The sequence below is a fragment of the Podarcis vaucheri genome (genome assembly GCF_965113315.1).
Source record: "Podarcis vaucheri genome assembly, chromosome: 1".
NCBI classification, from domain to species: Eukaryota; Metazoa; Chordata; class Lepidosauria; order Squamata; family Lacertidae; genus Podarcis; species Podarcis vaucheri.
In genome coordinates this window covers 85,905,131-85,925,143 of record NC_138759.1, presented here as the reverse complement: position 1 = coordinate 85,925,143, position 20,013 = coordinate 85,905,131, and the positions used below count along the sequence as shown (strand labels likewise).

Below are 20,013 nucleotides of genomic sequence, written 5' to 3'. Positions count from 1 at the left end.
TTATGTGTGTGTAGATTCCACCCAGGACTTGGGTCCAAGGCACTGTTGTAATACTCTCCAGAGAGCAACTCTAGAGAAAAGTTGCTAGTTATTCAAGATTGCCTTGAACAACAATTTTCTTTTCAGATATGATGTGCAGAAATAAGCAGCATATGAAACACTAGGATCTACATCAGTGATGACCAAACTTGGCCCTCCAGCTGTTTTGGGAATACAGTTCCCATCATCCCTGACCACTGGTCCTGTTAGCTAGGGATGATGGGAGTTGTAGTCCCAAAACAGCTGGAGTGCCAAGTTTGGCCATCACTGATCTACATAGTATCTCTGGCTTCTCTTTTATCTTTTTCTACTAAGGAGCGCTGTTATTAGTCCATAGAGAGAAACAAAGAAATTAGTGGCCCATTCAGTAACGTCACTCACTCATGGCTTCCTGCAAAGAACCTTAGGATCTGTAGTTTGTTTAGGGTGCTGAGAGTTGTTAAGAGACGCTCCCCCCCCCCCGAGAGATACAATTCTCTGCACCCTTAACTAACTACAGTTCCCAGGATTCTTTGCAGAAAGCCATGACTGTTATAGTGGTATAAGAGCGCTTTAAATGTACAGTGTGGATGTAACCTAAGACAAACTATCCTCACCTGTAGGTTTACACAGGAGCGTGTGCCTTTGAAAAGTCAGCAAGGTCCTCATTGCCCATTCTCCATGGTGCCACAGAATATAGTGGATGTCTTCTATTGCATAATTCTGTACACTTATGGAGCTAATGGTACAGTTTTGTACATCTGCTTCTGAAGTTTTGAACTGGCTGAAATGCTAGGCTCCAATCTTAACTTCACATGCATGCAACTGGTGTTTTTTTTTTAAACATCTCTTTCTCCCTCCTTTTGGAATAAATTGTTTTTTGGAAAGCCGCCATCATCATCATCATCATCATTATAGCTTCTGCTCGCAAATAACTCCCATACCATCACCTGTGAGGTTAATGATTGAGAGCAATTTTTCTTTGCGCAATATTTATTGTTTGTTATGCTCTACCTCTGTCTCAGTAAGCATACAATCTTCTCATTTTTTTTTAACTAGAGGGCCTAGTAACAAGGCTTTCCTCTCACAGAGGTCTATAAATGTGTCTTTGTTCCTAGCATTCTGCACTCAAGCATAAAAAGACCCTCTCATCACAAGGCTCAAAAAACCACCAGTCTTTTAACTTTTGTACTGAGCCTTAGAGTTGCTGGATCTTCTTCCAAATTGTGCTCCCCCCCCCTTTCTCTCTGCTGCTCCCCTCAAAGGTTGCCTCCCTCTCAGTGTCATTGGCTGATCTACTCTGATGTCACAATGGCTCTGTATTAACAAGAGTCATGGCCCCTTTAGCTACTAATCAACTTAGGTGCTGTGCTGCTGCAAAGCTCAATTCTAGCTAAGAAGATCCCTAGAGACATTAGCATCTGAATTCTAATATCTACAAAAAAAAAATAAAATATGCATATTGGAAGTAAATACCATAAGAGCTATTTTTTAAATCCCTTTTCATTTTTCCTGTACTGTATAACAATATAAAAATTACAATCTATAGAAGCCCTGTTTGTTTGGTGTTACTATATTCATCAAAAGAATGTAAAGAGTGATGCATTGCTCCATCTCAACCAGTCAAGTCTCTCCAGGAAGGTTCTTGTGAATCTGGTGTTGCAGTCCCTGTTTTTGGCCATAAAATGAGGGTTTATTAATCTGGGATCCATTAATGGGCTTCAGAGGATCCATAAACTCGGCACACACATACAAGATTTTTCCGATGCATACATAAATTGTATGCAAAGCTTTGTGTGTGTTTATGTGCACAGCTTTCTTCAGATTCTTGAAGGGGTCTGTGATCCCAAAAAAGGTAAAGAACCTCTACCACAGAGTGAACCCATAACACTGTCCTATGAAATCATCTTTCCTATTTGTTTGTCTCATCATTGCCTGTACTTTGAATGGAATGAGATTCAAACCCAATGTACACCTGCATACAAAGGTCTCTACTTAAAACAGCTGCAGAAGCTTCCTGGAGCAAGGCTGGGTGATTCTTTGTGATTTTAAGTCACTATTTTTCCTTTAAAGAGCAGTTTTTAAAATCCTTATAGTAAGGGAGAAACACTTGTGAATATAATCAGATGAGGTCATTTTGTATTCAGGAAAGGTGATACAAACCGTCAGCACCTTGTTTTGTTCAAGAATAATATAAAATGCTTTGAAAGCTCAAAATATATTAAAAAAATTAAGAAATTGTCCAGTAGCACCTCAGAGACCAACTAAGTTTGTTCTTGGTATAAGCTTTCGTGTGCATGCACACTTCTTCAGATACCGTGCATGCACACAAAAGCTTATACTGTACCAAGAACAAACTTAGTTGGTCTCTAAGGTACTACTGAACAATTTCTTTATTTTTTTTAATATATATTTCGACTGCGTCAGACCAACAACTACCTGAATCTAGCTTTGAAAGCTGCAGTTATGGCAGTGTCCTTAAAGTCATCTTAAAGATTTCTGAACTGTTTTCTAACTCCCCAACCACAAGATACACATTGCAAGAGGGTTTCATTTTAAAACACTGTTCAGTTTCAAAGCCAAAAGAGTATTCTCAGGTGCCTTAAAAGAGTAAAACAGCAATTCTGTGCACCCATTTACATGAGATACAGTGGGATTTGTTGTTGTTGTTTAGTCGTTTAGTCGTGTCCAACTCTTCGTGACCCTATGGACCAGAGCAGACCAGAACAGTGGGATTTACTTTCAAGTAAACATGCATAGGATTTCACAGTACTTCATGAATGGCATCATTACTTCTGGTAAGCCAGACCTTACCCTTTCAGCAGATGCAAGCCTTTTTGCTGCCTTATAAAAAATCCTGCACTAATAAATTAACCTGAAAGGTACCACAGGACTCCACTGTGACCTACTGCTTCACATCTTCCAAGTGCATGTATTTCCCCTGCTTTTGTTTATATCAATAATACTGAAAATAAATAAAATAGAGGCCGATTTCTGAGCCATTCAGACTTTGAGATCAGAGCAGCACACACATTTGGGAGACTTAGCATGGATAATTCCAGGGTACGTTTCCAAGGAGGATTCTGTGAGGCATTTACATTCCAGTCCTTGGAATTATTACTCTCCCCTACCTTTGCTCTTGCAGCTCTGTTTTTCATCAGCAGGCCACTACACAGTATAGTAAATGTCTGTTGCTCCAGCAGGAAAACCTAAAAATAACATTGCTTCAACGAACATTTTATCTGAATGCAACAAGAAAAGTTTAATGCAGTTTAGAGTTGCCATATATCTGGATTTTCCTGAAGATATACGAAATACTGCAGTCGGCAGCAGTGTCGAGATGGAAATTGGGTAAATGTCCAGGAAAATCCGGATGTTTGGTAGCAGCCCAAAAAGCTCAACAACTTTGGCCAAACAGCAACAAAAGCTCAACAACTTTTCTGTCCGGATTTTCACTGTTTGAAATATGGCAGTCCTAATGTAGTTAGGCTTCTGATCCTACACCCATATATGCACAGACTAAGCGACAGAAAGGGGCCACAAAGTTAACAAAGTCTACCCACTCCTACTCCAGATCCGAATTCACTATAATTCAGAATTGTTCACACCAGCTCATTCACCTAGGGCCAGGAGGAGGAAGAGCAACTACTGTTTATCATCCTCGCCCAAGTGAGACCAGCGCCGCCATACAACAGAAACCGCTCTCCACCCTGGGGCAGGAGACCAATTTTTCCTGCGGAGGAGAAGCCGGCAAAATGCCATATATGTGGCCAGGAAATAATATGTTTAAAGTGATGAAAGTACTGTAGGGCTCCAGGGGAAGCCAACACACATTTCCTTATTAGGCCCTGCATAACTAGGACAGTGGTTTTCAAACTTTCTGCCTTGACTTTCCATATCAAAAGACTACTGTAGAATTCAGCCAGGCCATCATGGACACCCTGTGTGTTGCAGAGGATATTATAGGGTGTGCTCATACATATGCTGAGCACTAGCGGGACCCTTTTGGTTCAGATGATGCCACTCCTCCCAAATTAGCTTTGGGGTAGGGAAGTTGGGAGCGATGGGAAAGCTGCATTTCAGAAGATAGGAATCTGCTTTCTACCAAGTCAGACTCTCCAGCCACCTAGCACAATCCACTACACTGACTAAGCACTAGCGCTTTGCAAGAGGCTCTTCCCCCATCACCCATTGCCTGATATTTTCAGGACAGCAGCAAGGAACCTTTGGTCCTCCAGATGTTGCTGCACTACAAATCCCATCAGCCCCAGCAAGCTGGCCAATGGCCAGGGTTGCTGGGCATTGTAGTTCAGCAGCATCTGGAGGGCCAAGGGTTCCCCATGCCTGCTTTTGGAGAAGGTCCAAGAACTGAACCTGGGACTCTTGCCTGCACGGCATGTGCTGTATCACCTACTGAACTCTATGGCCTTTTCACTTTCAGTTAAATTTGTCTGTTGGTATTGATCTCATGGAGGAAGCTTCTGAACAGTTTCTTGAGAAGTCTTGCTAGAAAATCTCTGAACCAGAGGTTATGAACTAACCAAATGACAGTGGAAGGCAGGGAGTGGAATTTCTGTCTTGCTGTATGTATCCCCTTGCTGTATATTTAAAGTATCCTGAACTGGAAAGGAATATTACCTGCTAGGCAGAAATAGAAGGGATCTGAGTAGGGGAGATAGTATAGGGGAGTAAGCCCTATACTGTAATCATGTAGCAACTTCCCCTCAATTCTGGTCTACACTGTTAAAGCTATTATCTTACTGTGAGATACAAATTACTTTGGGTCTTCAGAGTTGTAGAGGCAAAATTCATTACGAGCAACAGATAAAATCTGACAAATCTTTGAAGCATTTTACATACTATTGACAAAAGAAGAAACAAGTCTGAAGCAAAGGTGACGTAGATAAGGTGCTTTTTTTTTAATGAAATAAATGTTTTGTGGAAGATAGGAGTGCCTGGCGTGCTCTGGTCCATGGGGTCACGAAGAGTCGGACACGACTAAACGACTAACAACAACAACAACAAAAACAAATGTTTTGGTTTTGAACACTGTTCCTTGGCAAGGAAATGACTGGACAACTTTTTAAGCTGCAACCTTTCTTGGAATCAGTTCTTTGGCCCTGCAGACAACGTGTGCACTGTTACTTCACTTCAGCTCTGTGGGGCAGAAGATAAGCTTGACTGAGAAATCAGTGGAAGATAGAACTAGGATTTTTATGACAACTTGATTGGGTTATTTCTGAAGCTGCCATTCTGACTTTTTATAGAAAATGGCTAGCTGCCCTTCTCTGGATCAAAAACCCATCTCCCCAGTCACACAGCTGCTTGTTGAACACCAGGTACCTCTTTGAGAGAAGATAGCTTAAAGCCTTCAGTCCCCTGCATGCTTGAGGATGTTTGCATGGATAGATGGCTTGACACACTCCACTCAGCTTTTATTAATGGGATCACTATGACCTTACTTGGCAAGGAAAACATTTGGTGACTGTAGCTTACACTTTTGAAAAGCAGCATTGTGGATGAAAAAAACCCTCTGGAACCTCCTAGAATAGCTATTCAAGATCACTTGAATTAGGTGGTTTATTATTACATTGTAACACCACATAGGAGGGCTACGAATGGAGAAAACACAGAATAGAGATCTTTTGAAACAGCTTATTAAAAATTAGAACCAAGCTGGTTCAGGATTTCAGGCTTAGTTCCAATAAAGACTATTGGGTTCAGGTTGGAAAATTGCTGCTTAGCTTCAGTTTAACTTGTGAGTCATCAACATAATACGAATGCCCAAGATTTTGTGACCATTTCCATATGTTAAGTTGGAAGCCAACAACAGAGTAAAACAGCAAAATTCAATCCCGTCTCTGACACTCAAGTCAAAATGTGCAAGTCAAAATCCAGATTGGTCAGCCAAATTCGACAAGCAGAAGTGTTTCACAGATTATTAGATGAAGCCCACTAGTAATAACTCATATTTAATTTCTTACAACCAAAATAGCAGTCAATATCAGGAGCTGTAAGTTTGACTCATGCCATCCATAGTGAGTCAGGTATATGACTGGTTTTCAAGCCTTTTATCAGACTCTCAATGTGTGTGTTTCTGCGCATGCACATAACAGATTAATCTTTACCAACGAAGTGCCATTCAAAACCTGCAGTGTAATTACAGATGAATTCAACGACAGGAACAAAGTAATAATGGAAGACTTTGGTGTTTAGCTTCTAATGTGGCCCGTGACTCTACTATACGTAGGCCAGGGGCCTTCTTGTGACATCACAGCAGCTAAGCCAATGGCAGGAAGAGGGGCTGCCCTGTCTTCAGAGCACCTCTGTTAAAGTCATCAACAGGTGGGGCAAGTAGAAGTCAAGGCAAAGTTGTAGGAGGTTAAGGGATGAGGAAAGCCACCACGACAGTAAGGAAAATGAAACAACTTTTACAGCTCACTGAACAGAACAGTCCTTTAGGATAGTGGGCTCTAGGTCAGGAATCAGAGACTGCATTTTATAAGGAGGGCCATGGGATTGTGACCAAGTCCCAGTGAGGTCCTTCTTAAATTCTCTTGTCCTGGATGCTTTTATAGATGCGGTATCATTTTAAATCATCCCTCTGTATCTAGGTAGAAAACACTCTCTCTCTCTCTCTCTCTCTCTCTCTCTCTCTAAATGGCAGCTAGGATATTCAGGCCTCCAGTGCACATTAGAACTTTAGTCTGGTTAGATATATGAGCTTAGATCAAGGGTCAGCAAACTTTTTCATCAGGGGGCCGGTCCACTGTCCCTCAGACCTTGTGGGGACGGATGGACTATATTTTGAAAAATATAAATACCCTGCAAGCCAGTCCTGCAGCTGCCTCCAGACCTGGAGGAATGTACTCTGCACGTGCTCAGGAGTGCGTTTCGGTGCCCCCCGCTCACTGGCGTTGTTGACGAGCAGCAGCCTCTCCACAGCCTTTCCCTGCAGAGCACCCCTCAAGTGGTGTGCACCATGTGCTGCGGCTGATCGTTTGAGGCCAGATTGGCAGGCAGGCCGCACATGCAGCTCACCCTCCAGCTGTTCCAGCGCGGCTGCTGAGTGCGCCACCAGCAGGTGTGCTGAGCCGAGCGCCAGGCGCGGGGCCAACAGGCATGCCAAGCTCTGGCTGAAGCCCACGACTTGCCCGTCATGATGCCCATGGCTCTCCGTCCATGGCTGAGCCGGGTTTACCTCAGCATGCGGGTGGCGAGGCTTCGGATTGGCTGCAGGAGCTTCCCGCAGCCAATCTGAAGCTGTGCCAGCGTTGCGGAAGTCAGTCCCAGTGCGGTGAGGCGTCTGCAGCTTCTTTTCAAGGAAATGCCATGCTGTGCTGGTTTAGCTCAGCACAGGGCCTGACCGAGCGGGCGGCAGGTTCTGCGGGCTGGATTTATGAGCCTGGTGGGCCGTATCCGGGCCCTGGACTGTAGTTTGCCGACCCTGGCTTAGACCAATAGAAAACAGCCTTTGCTGAAGGGTTTCCAAATTCTCCCAAGGGGCTTTCTCTGCTTTGTAACAATTAGAGAAGTAATATTGGGTTAAACCTCATCTGAAAAATGGTTTTTGCAGAAATGGGGACTCAAAGCTGACAACCTTATGGAAAAGTAAGAGACAATACTAATACTACAAACATACTCTGGAAAGCCATTTCAAGATCTGGCCCCCTTTTTCCACTATTTAATTTCCCCCACCACAATTTAATTTCCCCCATCCCACAGATTTCAAGCTTTCTCATGTTATGTATGTTACATCGCAGGGCATTTGTAAATGTAAAATTATGCAACAATCGCCTCTCTGCCTGTAAAGCCTTGTACCAACTCACTCTACAGTTTGAGCAACTAAAATATTCTCTTAGCTACCTACAACAAGGTTCAAGTTTGAGTAGTAAATCTTTGTGGATAGAAATCTAACAGATGGCGTATGTCTATACTATCTACTAACTTAGATCCCAAGCTATTTGCCATGCACACACAAGGTAAGTCCCATTGAATTTGCTCCCAGGTAGAAAGGATTGTAGACTTAATTATTTTCCCTCACTGGCTTGATTCAGGCATCTTAGGATACTTTGGTGGAAGAACAAAACAAAGCTAACAAATGACTAGTAAGTAAATACATAAATAAGGTAATAAAGTAAATAGAGCAAATTAACATTGTTTTAATATAGAACCTCAATACCATTCTACACCTGACCCCGGTAAGATGTTCCTGGTGTGCTCACACAGGGTGGCCAACTTTTGATATTATGGCTTTACTAATTAGGCCAGGAAAATACTGGCCAACTGGTACCAATAACTACATGGTGAACAGCATGAATATTTGAAGGGGAGATGCACATTTGCAAATAAATATGTAGAGACATCTGGCCAAGCACAGCCCCCTGGTATATGGATTTATTTTTCATCCTCCAGTGACCTGGTTGTGCCAGTGTCTGCAGGGTTGTTCACCTCTTGCACTGAATGTGCTTACATGTTGTCTATACATGTGTAGAATTGCTTGTATGAAAGACTGTACTCATGTTGGTTTTTAAAATGCATTGCTATTTTGCAGATACACCAAAACATATCCATGAGCGAGGGTGCAGGAGCCTTCTGTATTTTACATCAGGATGCTTCAAAATTCAAAATCTAGAACCTTGTGGGCATTTAAGTGCGAATCTTATGATCTGATCTTTCCTGAAAAACTTCCTCAGAGAACACTCAACTTCTTCCAGACCAAGCACACAGATTAAGAGGTACACAGCACATATCCTTCTCTTGTGATACGGAGACCCCAAACATCAATTAATCTAAATCAAAAATATTTTGCCCACCTCATGGTTTGTGGATATACACAAAGAAATTGTCTGCAGAGTATCAGAACATCCGAAAGCTGCTGTTGGCTCAAGTAGCAATTTTCTGGTTTTAATCAATCCATGATGAGGAAGAGGGTGGTATGGATTTAGGAAATTGGACTCTAGGGAGATGTTTAAAGGCCCCAAATATGGAGATTATAAATTAAGCTCAGCAGATGGTACTTTTCCTCCAAGAGGGAGGAAGCAATTTGTAGCCACAAACATTGCCCAAATTTGAGGCTTCAAGTTAAACGGTGGCAACATATACCAATGCTTGCTTTTGAAGGGTGGTGGTTGGGGTGGTGGGAGCTGGGACAATAGAAAGCACAGCTTCAATGCTGCCAAAGAGAGAGAAATTAATATTTTCACAAACAGAAATATAATTTAAAAAAAAATCAAAGGAAATTAATTTGCTATTAATCTCGACTATTTGTGCTCTATTATCTGACAATTGTGCAACCAATGAGAGACAGTGTTTCCAAAGTAGCAAAGATGCTGGTGCATATAAAATATTGCCTTATATGGAGTCGGAAAACTGGTCAATTTAGGCCAGAGCTGGTGGTGGATCTGCTAGGCCACACACAGATGTCTTACTTCTAGAGATCCTTTTAATTGGGAGATGCCAGGGATTAAACCTGGGGCTGCTCAAGACAGTCCAAATGCATCACTGCATGACAGCTGCAGTCTTTGAGGTTTGCTTCCACCTTCTAACATTTCATTCGGTTTCAGTTATAAAGGATATACCATCAGCATTAGCTTTTGACAGAATGCAAAGTACGGTATACCTCATTTCCTAAGAGAAGCTTGCAAACCAACCTGCAGAAGACACTTCGTTAATTCCATTTCTTACAAAGATTCTTTTGATGGCTTTCATATACATATGCTAAGGAAGTGACATGTTTAACACTCTTTTACAGATCTGAGAGTATGAGCTCACATGGTCTTTGCTTTCCTTATAGGCCAGCATATTTCATGCTGCACTTTCTCAGTCACTTGTTAAGTCAGGGCATCTTCAATAAGTGCCCCAAAGGCTATTCAGTAAAGGGCTCCAAAGAGTTGGCCTTGCTATTATGAACTTTTTGTCTTCATGAACTAGATTTACCTGATTTGTTTTCAGCTAGCAGCTGTCATATACTTCTGCTAGATTAGCACTTGCTCCTATCAGAAGCCAACTTCTGTTTTTATTTGACAGCTTTATCCTGTATCCTCAACACTACAGTGTTCCCAGGGCAGCTTATATAGAGATCTTTCCCCTATCCCCCAGGTATCTACAGTACTCATTTTCCCGAGCCTTTTCCGATTTTTCCAATATGTTTTAAAAATTGAGTCCAGCAATTTTGGCCACAGTGCCCTGAAGTTACATTTATATCAACAGGTTGTAGCATGTGAGCCAGAAAGGACTGGATAAATAGTTCAGATATTATCATAGAATCTTGGAGTTGGAAGGGATCCAAGGGTCATCTAGTCTAACCCCCTGCAATGCAGGAATCTCAGCTATAGCATCCATGACAGATAGCCACCCAACCTGTTTAAAAACCTCCAAGGAAGGAGAGTCCACCACCTCTCATTGTTGATATTCATATAGTTTGAAGAGTACCAATATATTTAGTAATATTAAGAAAGTATAAGGCCAGATATAGATGCTATAGCCTGTTAAAAATAAATGTCTGATTTTTTTTTTTTAATTGGATAGTCCCTCACAACAGCCCTGAGATCTACAGGTACAGGGTGGTCTACAAATAGAATTAACTAACAAGAACAGCCAACTTAAATGCCCTTGATACACCTGTACCTTGCACACAAAACAGATAAGAAATTTATGTGTTACTTTTACATTAAATTATGATAAAAACATATTCTCGTTTAGGAAAGGATTACGTTGTATCTCAGGTAGGAGCAATGCAAGAAGCCAGTAAAATTAAAAAGCTGACAGGGAAAGGGATTGGAGAAAATAAAGTACTAATTGGGCATGAAAGGAAAATGTAACAAATTGTGAATGCAAAAGAATGCCAGAAGATTGGGATGAATATCAGTATTTGGGAGGTGGCTGTGCCTTACAAATTTGCTAACCCAATGTGCTAGGTAAAGAGTGCAAAACTAATAGCAAAACACATGATTCCTGGAAGATGGCGTTGGGAGTTTGAATCATGCGGCTATTGCAATGGAATTCTATCTCAATGTTATTTTGCTCAGTTTTTGTTATTCTGCTCTACAAGGAAATAAAGTTTCACACCTTGGTTATCTCATAAACGTATCTTGAAACTCAATTACCATCTTGAAGTGCAACAATATCACTATCTTTTACAAATTACCAATGAGCTTACAGCCCACAATGTCATTACAATGTTCCATCTAAGACCAAACAAGCTTAAGGGCTTCAACTATAGTAATGGGTCCTTTGACCTAGAATTGTGTGGTGGTCCTGGAAACACTCCTCTATTTGATATAAGCAGGGCTATTTATATGCTGCAATACTCTTGGCATGCAGAAAATGGTACACAATGCAGAATTTAGCATCATTTTTAAAGAAAACTTCTTAGTCCTCGTGACTTTTAAGGTATGCTTGAAAATGTAGGAGTAATGCTTGCTAAAATCTTAAAGCAGTATTTCCAAGGGTTGAGAATAGGGCTTCAAGTACCCAGTTTAGTTCAATGTCCACCTCCCATGTCTAGCTAAGTTGGCATAATTATATATTTTTTTAAAAAATACAAAGCTATGCAGAATGAACAAGGTTGTGTAACTGATGCAAGTTAAGAGAATTCAGTTTTTCTGGACACAGAATTTGGATTGCCTGAGTACAAAATTTTAATAGCATGGGATACACAAGTCCCTATATATAGGGAGGATAAATTACCCACTGGGTTCTCTCATTCAGACTGTAGTTGCCCTTGAATTTGAGCTCACATTGCAATCAATATGCAGACCCGCATGTTTTTTCTTGAAATTTTTATTCCAAAATCCACCCCATGAAACAAGGTCTCCCTTCAGAGGCTGGTATCTTGTCTTCCCCCTTTCACTTGTCTCTCATTCCTGTGGTAATATGTTTGAGGAAAGATTCTCTAAAACCAATATTGGCAAATGATTAGAAAATGAAAAAATCCCAACTAGCTCCCCTCCCTTTAGCCCCAAATATCCCCCAACCCTAAACATGTCAACCGAGAGAGCGCAAGACTTGGTTTCTTTTACCCTTAATGTTTACATTTAATTTTAAAGCACAACATTGGAGATTGACTCTAAGTTAGCAACAAAAAATATATATTTACAATTTCTTCAAAAAAAAAAAACAAAAACAAAAGAACACAAAAGAACAACCAAACCCTTTTAGACAATAGTGACTTTCTTTAGGGAGATTTATTTAGGGAGCATGTTTTTGTTTTAAATCACTAAGTGATTTCATATATAATTTCTCTTTCCTTTATGTCATCACTTGCCCTCTGAGGTGGGGGCCAGTTTAGGCATTGAAGTATCACAATTTGCTTTGAAGTTTAAGCCACAGTCATTTGAGGGCCACATTTGAGAAGGCTGTAGGACAGCGAAGCCAATACCCCACCCGATCAGTCTGCTACTTGTTTTATCCCTCTTGCCGCAGGACGAGATTCTTCCCAGACAAATGCTCCTGACATGCCAACTTGCTGCATTTCAGCACTTCTCCGGCTGACCAATGCATATGGAGAGTTGTGAAGGTGCTCCCACTTTGGAAAAACAAAACAAAACACAAAATATCCAGAGCCTAGAGATCTCCGTGGGAGTTATCTGGGCTGATGCACTTGAACCTCCTATTTATGGCTATTCTCACCTTCCTCTTTTGAAAGAAAACAAAAGCAAGAGATTGATTCTACAATTTTTTTTTCCACAGGAGCCAACACAACAAGGCAGAAGGTTTCCACTTCTAGAAGAAGATCAGTGGGCGTTTTCTGTAGAAAAAATCAATTTGCAGCAAAGCTCCTGTGTACTGAGGCACTCTGGAACTCATCACACTAGCATTGTCCTCTCGGCAAAGAAGCCTGCTCCTCATGTGGAAGTGAGGGGGAACCTCTGGGATTCAGTAGATCTAGATATTTATCCCCCACCCCCATCAGTGCAGGGGAAGCTGCTCTTCCCTGAGGCTCAGGTGCCGCAGCATTCAATGCAATCGGGCTGGGCAATTGAGAGAGCTATGGGGTGGATTCCTCCCCCTCCCTTATTGCTTCAGAAGCAGCGAGGGTGGATTGGGCTTTCCTCCAGATTCCTCCTTTCCCTTGCTGCGCAGACACTGGAGAGCTCTTTTTTGCCATGCGAGGCTCAGAGGGGGAGGCGGGGTGAAGGGCAGTCTAATTTGTGCTATCGCTATGGGGAAGAGAGCAGAGTGCAAAGTGTGCATTCAAACCCTGACAAGCTCAGACAGCTGGAAGGAGTGTCCAGTCACTCGGGCAGGGGGAAATAAAATAGGGTTCCAAAATATTACCTTTCTTTCTAAAGTGCAAAAAGCTCTCTGCTGCCCAAGAGAGAAGTTCTTTGGACCGGCCATTCATTGCAAAGAAAGAGAGGCAGCTAATGGGGCATTGACCCGTCTCCCAGCTCAAGAGCAAACAGCTATGCACCTCAAGATGGAGGCATTTCTTCGTCGGCCAGCATCTCCCAAGAATGCTCATTTCCACAGACTATGGGACAGAGACCACTTCCGCTGGTGTAAGAAATCCCACTAGGTGCCTCCCAAGCCTCCAAGCTCTGTTGCAGCTTTCCCTCTACAAACGCCATCTTTTCAGAGGAGGAGCATGCTCGCTTAACTCCCCTTCTTGGGAAAGTTGACGGCAAGAACATGGTTCCCTCCATATGAACACTTAGCCACCCCCGCTCTAGTCTCATGTTGGAAGGTGCCTGCAGGCTGACCTGGGGGCACATGGAGAGTCCCTTACCAGACAAGAGGCACTGCTGCTGTAGACATTACACTACTGCTCTGCGTAATCAGCCCAGAGCAGTTGCTGCCCGTTCAGCTGCTGAAGGGCAAGGAAAGAAAGCTTAGCAGAGTGTGGAAGGGCAGCAGAAGTGACTCCCAAGCCCAATGACATATTAAGAAATTGCATACCAAGACAGCAGGGAAACAGGGTGCAAAAGTGCACCTGCTCTACACCATCCAGGTCTGATCCTCCCCCCACAATCTGATGGGTAAGTATAGTTGTTTTTTTGTGGGATATAATGGTAGAGGGGGAAGGGTTGAGAAGAAAGGAAAGGGGCACGTCCCCCTTGAAAATGCTGCTACAAAACATCAAGTTAGAGCATGTAGCTGATGAGCAAGCACCCCACAAGAGCACCCGTCCAGCAATCTCGCCACTTCCTCAAATGCCTGGTGAGATTTTCTGGTCTGCAGAAGTCCCAAGGAGAGGAGGGACATTACAGTCACAGTCAGACAGGCATCTTCCCTGCCTGTGGATGTGGGGGAAACGGGGGAGGGGAGGAAAGGGTCTGCTCTCCAAGAGGGGTTTGTCTGGGATCTTTCCTTCTCTTCAGTCTGTGTGTGGCAAATCTCTAGCTGATTTTCTGGATCAGCTTTTCATCAGACAGGCAATAGAGGCTGTTGATTGACAGGTCTGAGATGAAGTGCTCACAGGCCTTGCGGGTGATCTGCTTGCAACCACGCAGGTCTATCAGGGTGACGTTAGAGATGCGCCGCAGGTACAGCAGGGACTGGTCTGTGAGCTTATTGCAGCCTGTGGAGAAGATGACAAGTGCCATTATTTGCATAATGGCTAGCGCCACAAAGGTGTTCAGAGAACAAATGCACTGGTATAAATACTCAGAAAATACGAAGTGTCCAGACTCTTACATGACACAAATGATTCTTCTGGTTTGCAAGTGTGATTCTTCTATTCAAACTCTTAAGAGCACTTGCTTGTTTGAATACCAACACACCTCAACCTGATAAGCCTCACAACTTTTGACAGCTTAATATGAACAAGTCTGACTTTTGTATTGACAAGACACACATAGGCAGCCACTCTTTGTGAATCAGGCAACAGTGAACCATGAGACCCTTAGTAGCAGTTTCTTATGCTAGAGGGAGAGAGAAAAGCTGGAACATGATTATTTCCCTTAAGGCTCCTTTTCCATCTGGCATGATCTGTCAGCCTGCACTGCATATTGAGGTGGTATGTGTTTCTGCTACATAGGGATACAAGCTTAAAATATGTCACTACAAATGCTTTTAAAGAAGACAGTATTGCAGTATATCCAGATCTGAATACTTGAAGATTAAGTGCAGCCTCAGATTACTATTTTGTTAACCCCACAAACAATGAGGGCTGCAGGGTGGGGGAGGCCTGTAAAAAAGGGAAATAACACTTGCCTCATCATGAGGCTGCTGGGACTAAATCCTTCATTTATCCCTCTGGTCTGGAGCAAAAACTTCTTCCAGCAAAAGAGAAACCTCGGTGAGGCAAGAGGGCATACAGCCTTTACATTAGGGGTAAACTTGTAAGGTGGGCGGAATTGCCCACCTGTCAAAATCCCTTGTGCAGCTGCGCCCAATAGCCAGCTGGCTGTTGGGTGGGGTGGGGTGAGGACCTCTGCACCAAGAGCTTTGCAAGCCTCTCACAGTGATGGAACAGACAGACAGCTGCCTGCTGGATCACTGCACAGGGCTTCCAAAGCTCCAGCTGAGGGGTGGTCGAGTCAAAGCCCACTTTCCCTTGCAAATGCACAATTGGGAGCCACATCTTTACCTCCTTCACAGCTGAACCGCTGATGGATCAAATGCGGCCAACAGATCAGAGGTTTCCCACCCATTTTACATGGTCCATAGCCCTTAGTATGTGGGGGGAACGGTCAAAGATGCACAAACCTGCCATGTTGATTTCAGTGAGCGAGTTTCGCGTGGAAGACCCCACAGCTGTTAATAGGTTGGTTGACTGGTCCGTAAGGTGATTGCAGTGACTAAGATCAAGTCGTGAGAGCAGAGGCATGTGGCGAATGATGAGCCGGAGTGTGGCATCAGTTATGTCCAGCCCAGCCAACCGGAAGTCTATCATGTTACGGAGTTTGCTGCGATTGTCTTGGCCTGTAGGAAGATATGCAAGTAAGTTGGAAGGCACAGTCTCTTGTTTCTCTAGAGCATGCAAGTAGAAATTACACCGTCTGGTCAGAATTTTTCCCTTTTAAGACCTGCATTGCATCCAACTCTTGTCAGCTTTCACCCTTCCCCACCTCACTAGCAAGCACAACATACTGGTATATCCAGAAGGCAAAACATACTGGGTTTATCTGATGGAGGTGTGAGCAAGTCCCGAATCTGAGGGTCCTTGATTCCTACTGCCCACCGAAGATCAAGTGTCCTGAGAAGGGGGCAGGTGGAGGTACTGAGAGCAGACACTGCTGACCAGGAGCAGCCTGCCAAGATGAGGTCTTTGAGGCCTGTAGCACAGCAAAAGATGGAAAATATTAGTGCCTTCTACTTCAGAACAGTTATGTTTCACGCAGAGTTAACAGCATGGCACTACTTTCAATCCATCAGAGAGTAAAACAAAACCAATGATCTATTTTGAGCCCTCATTTCAGGTTAAGTAGGAATGACTTCCCCACCCTAAGTTTAGGAGATGTATTTGGCCCCCGAGCCAATTTTTGAGGCTCGTCAAGACTCCACTGCAGAGCTTCCAAACTTTTCATGTTGGTGACAAACTTTTTAGACATGCTTCATTTTGTGACACAGTAATTCAGTTTTACTAGCAAACCTGAGGTTAAACTAACCCCTTTCCTGCCCTGGGAGAAGCGTGGGGAGCATTCGCACAACACACCAACACACTAACGTGTTGCAACACAGTTTGGAAAGCTCTGTTTTACTAATTCTGCTGGCAGCAGGAAAAAGAAATTTAAAGAGTAGACACAGCACTGGGGGTGGGGTGGGAGTGGTGTCCATTGCTCTTACAAGGATGGAAATTGTTTCCACCTCAGTCATCATCTGATGAACTGAGAGGAGTGATAACCCCCTTCCTCAGCTGACCTGCAACGGGTTAGCTTAAGAGGGCATTGTGGTTTCTCCTGTGTGTGGCAAGTATGTGAGTAACTATACCCACTACAGGCAAGTGGACCCAGGAGAGTATAAGTATGTACTATTTGCTTTTCCAAGGAACCTGCATAAAAAGTCTGTTTCAATAGAACACGGGTGTCTAACGAGTAGATTGTGATCTACCGGTAGATCCCCGGCTGATCCTGGTAGATCGTGGGATCCTTATCACGTACAAAAAGTTGCAAGGGAAAAGCAAAAAAACTCTGTGCAATCCTCCCCCCAAAAAGCTCAACAACTCTGGGCAATCCACCCACCCCACACATGCTCCTCCTCCCTCCAATGACAATGGGTAGATCACTGCCAGTTTTTTTATACTGGGAGTAGATCGCAGTTTCTTGGGAGTTGGATATGCCTGCAACAGAACTAATCTGTGCATTGAAAAGCACACAGCTGGAAGTTGAAGTGGGAGTCACTCTGCCAACTTCTGTCTTTATGCACTTTTTGGAGGGGGGAATATAACCACTTTCACTACCAGTAAGCTGGGGTTCAGGTAGTGGGTGCCAGGGGGAAACTTCAAGGGTACCACTGCACTCACAGGCACCACAAGGTTGACCTGTATAGTGGAATGTTCAGTTTAACTCAATAATGTTGAAACTAAAGCAAATAGTGAAGATGTACCCACCCAGCTGCCTAAAACACAAACCTGGTAGTCTGTTGATGAGCCAGGTGAGCTGTTTTCTGGAAATATTGGTCCAGCTGAGGTCAAGGCTGACTGGCTGCCTCCTGATTATGCCACCCAGTGCCAGAGGTGTGATGGACTTGTACCTGCTTAAGTCAATCTTCGTCCACAATCTCCTGTCACCACACCTAATTGAAACACACTGTATTAGACTAGAAATACACCTTTCCACAAACTCTTTATACTTATTGGTTTCTGACCAATTATTTGTGACAGGATCTTTTACTGAGCAGTAGTACTTATGTCTTTTGAAACCAAGGAGAACAGAAAAGCCCCCCCCCCCTGTCTGTGATGGGTAGGTAACCCCAATTCTTTTCTCTTGGACTTAGTCAACTCCCCTCAGCCCTTCAACAGGTGTATCTGGTACAATATTGTGTTTCTTTTGAGTCACTTAAATTTATTCTTTCCACAGGGATAATAGAAATATGGTTCTTGAAGATCACTGAAAAATAGTAAGGTAACTGACTATGAAGGCTACTGCTAGACACACCTTCAAGTCTATTATTTTCCATCTATGAAGCTTTATAGAACCAAAGAACACTTTAACTGCAAGAAAACTACACATTATATATCTAACAAAGAAAATCGGAATTAATGTAGTAGGATGGATATATGTTCACCTTCCTAACATCCTCATCCTAGATATTCTCTGTGTAAACATATTCAAGGTAGAGGTAACCCGCAAAATCTTATTTGTGAAATGAAAAAACTTGTAAGACACTTTAAAGCTAATTCATTATTCGCAGTCACAAACGAAAATCGGGTGGAAAATAAAACTTTTGTTGATAATAAAAAACTTACAATATTTTCTAATTGATCCAAGACAAAAATTATTGCATTCCTTTTTGACAGAGAATTTATATTAAGGGATTCTACATCATCACCTTTAAAAAAATGTGTGCTTTTGAGAAGTTGTTGATGAATGAATAAAGTAATGTCTTTCTGATATGTATGTTTCTCTGACTCTCACACTGCTGGTCGGAATACACATGGGGTAAGACTGTCTTGCTGTAGAGGTAAGCAATGCCCATGTATTCTCCTTGGAGTCATAAGCTTCTAATTCTGAAACACCTGAGATGCTATCCTATTTATTACATTTATACCTCACCCTTCCTTCCAAATGATCCCAGGGTGGCAACATTGTTTCATACTTTGAAATCTGAGGGGCTCAACTACTGAGTTAAATATCTACTCCTCATAGTAGTAGGGCTCTTGCCGACCCTCGAGGGCTGGAATATTCCTCTTAAGTTATATCCAGATATGACATTTGCATATTAATATTGGCAAAAAAAATATAATCTGGCTCGTAAAAGGCTTCCTGAATTATGAGGTTGCCATCTAAGTTTTTCTGTATCAGATTTAGGATGCCTCTGGTCTATCAGCAGAATATCCTTGAAGCTTTCAGCTTTGATTCTGTGTTCATTGCAGGTAACATGTCTTTTCTAATACAATTAATTGGCTGAGGCGGGATACTACACTGGTAACTCTTAAGGCTAAGAGTTACATTTGTGTATACTGGCTGACTGAGAATAGCTATATCTTATCTGCTCTACCTTGCCACTGTGGAATTTTTTGAATTGGGCATGCTTCATTTTTCAGACTTTTAGCCTTTGAATCACTCTTCATCTTAGAAAGTTTTTGGGGGGTGGGGAGGCAAGGAATCTGAGGTTTTCTGCTCATGCTTGAAGACAGGTCCTCCTTAAAGATGGAAGCATTTAGGGAAACTGAAGCTGGGAGTTCAACTCCCAGCTTCTCTCCCTTTTTCAGAGATGGGCTTCTTAAGACACGAAGGGAGAAAGTATAATTCTCCCCAATTGTAAAATATGGCATGTCCTCCATCTGAGGATTTTACATCTAATCTAGGTCCAATGGTTGTATAGAACTAGCAACTCAAGTGCATAGAGTTGCTTAAGCAAGTCCTTAGGATTTAATAGCCCCAATACATCATTTTGATTCCTATTGGTTACACACAGCTTTACCAGAAAGGAGCAACACATGGAGTTTGGTCAGACGATACCCAAATGATGAAAGGAAAGACTAGTAGGATAATTATCTAAGAATGGCTGCACTAGATCAGATCAAGATCCCTCTACCCCATTTTGTTTTCAGAAGTGACTAGGCATGGGAACTCAAAAGCAAGATAAGAATGAGAAATCAAAAGCTTCTTTGTCTACAACATTTTCCTGGTACTTAGACATTATACTGGTGCTGAAGGTGGAGATTCAATTTTTAGTAACTGTTACAATCCACCAACAGCCTTGTGTAATCCTCTTTAAAAGCCACCTGAGCTTGCAACTAACACTACATCCTGTGACATGAATTCCACAAGTTTATGCACTGTATTATTAAATACAGTTGCTTTCCGCCTTCTGCCCAAATTGCCCCTTTTACATTTGCATATTACACATAAATTTGCAAGATGTAGTACAGCACACAAAATT

General features: G+C 42.6%; 1 protein-coding gene and 1 long non-coding RNA gene across 4 annotated transcripts in view; one reads left to right on the top strand and one right to left on the bottom strand.

Moving 5' to 3' along the window:
* The first annotated feature begins 2,414 nt into the window (after positions 1 to 2,414).
* On the top strand, positions 2,415 to 12,150 carry LOC309526847. The gene is made up of 3 exons (XR_014216981.1): positions 2,415 to 2,816; positions 8,573 to 8,756; positions 10,048 to 12,150. It is a non-coding gene; the product is annotated as an uncharacterized lncRNA (long non-coding RNA).
* A 37-nt stretch (positions 12,151 to 12,187) lies between these two features.
* The window catches only part of KDM2A (lysine demethylase 2A), a 52,894-nt gene continuing 45,068 nt past the window's right edge, over positions 12,188 to 20,013 (bottom strand). For all 3 annotated transcript variants that reach the window (XM_082211246.1, XM_082211247.1, XM_082211245.1), the window contains exons 19-22: positions 17,537 to 17,700; positions 16,083 to 16,241; positions 15,673 to 15,888; positions 12,188 to 14,542 (exon numbers count right to left, since the gene is read on the bottom strand). In XM_082211246.1, coding sequence (XP_082067372.1) covers positions 14,361 to 14,542; positions 15,673 to 15,888; positions 16,083 to 16,241; positions 17,537 to 17,700 — 721 coding nt within the window. In that variant the 3' untranslated portion in view covers positions 12,188 to 14,360. The remainder of the gene's footprint in view (positions 14,543 to 15,672; positions 15,889 to 16,082; positions 16,242 to 17,536; positions 17,701 to 20,013) is intronic.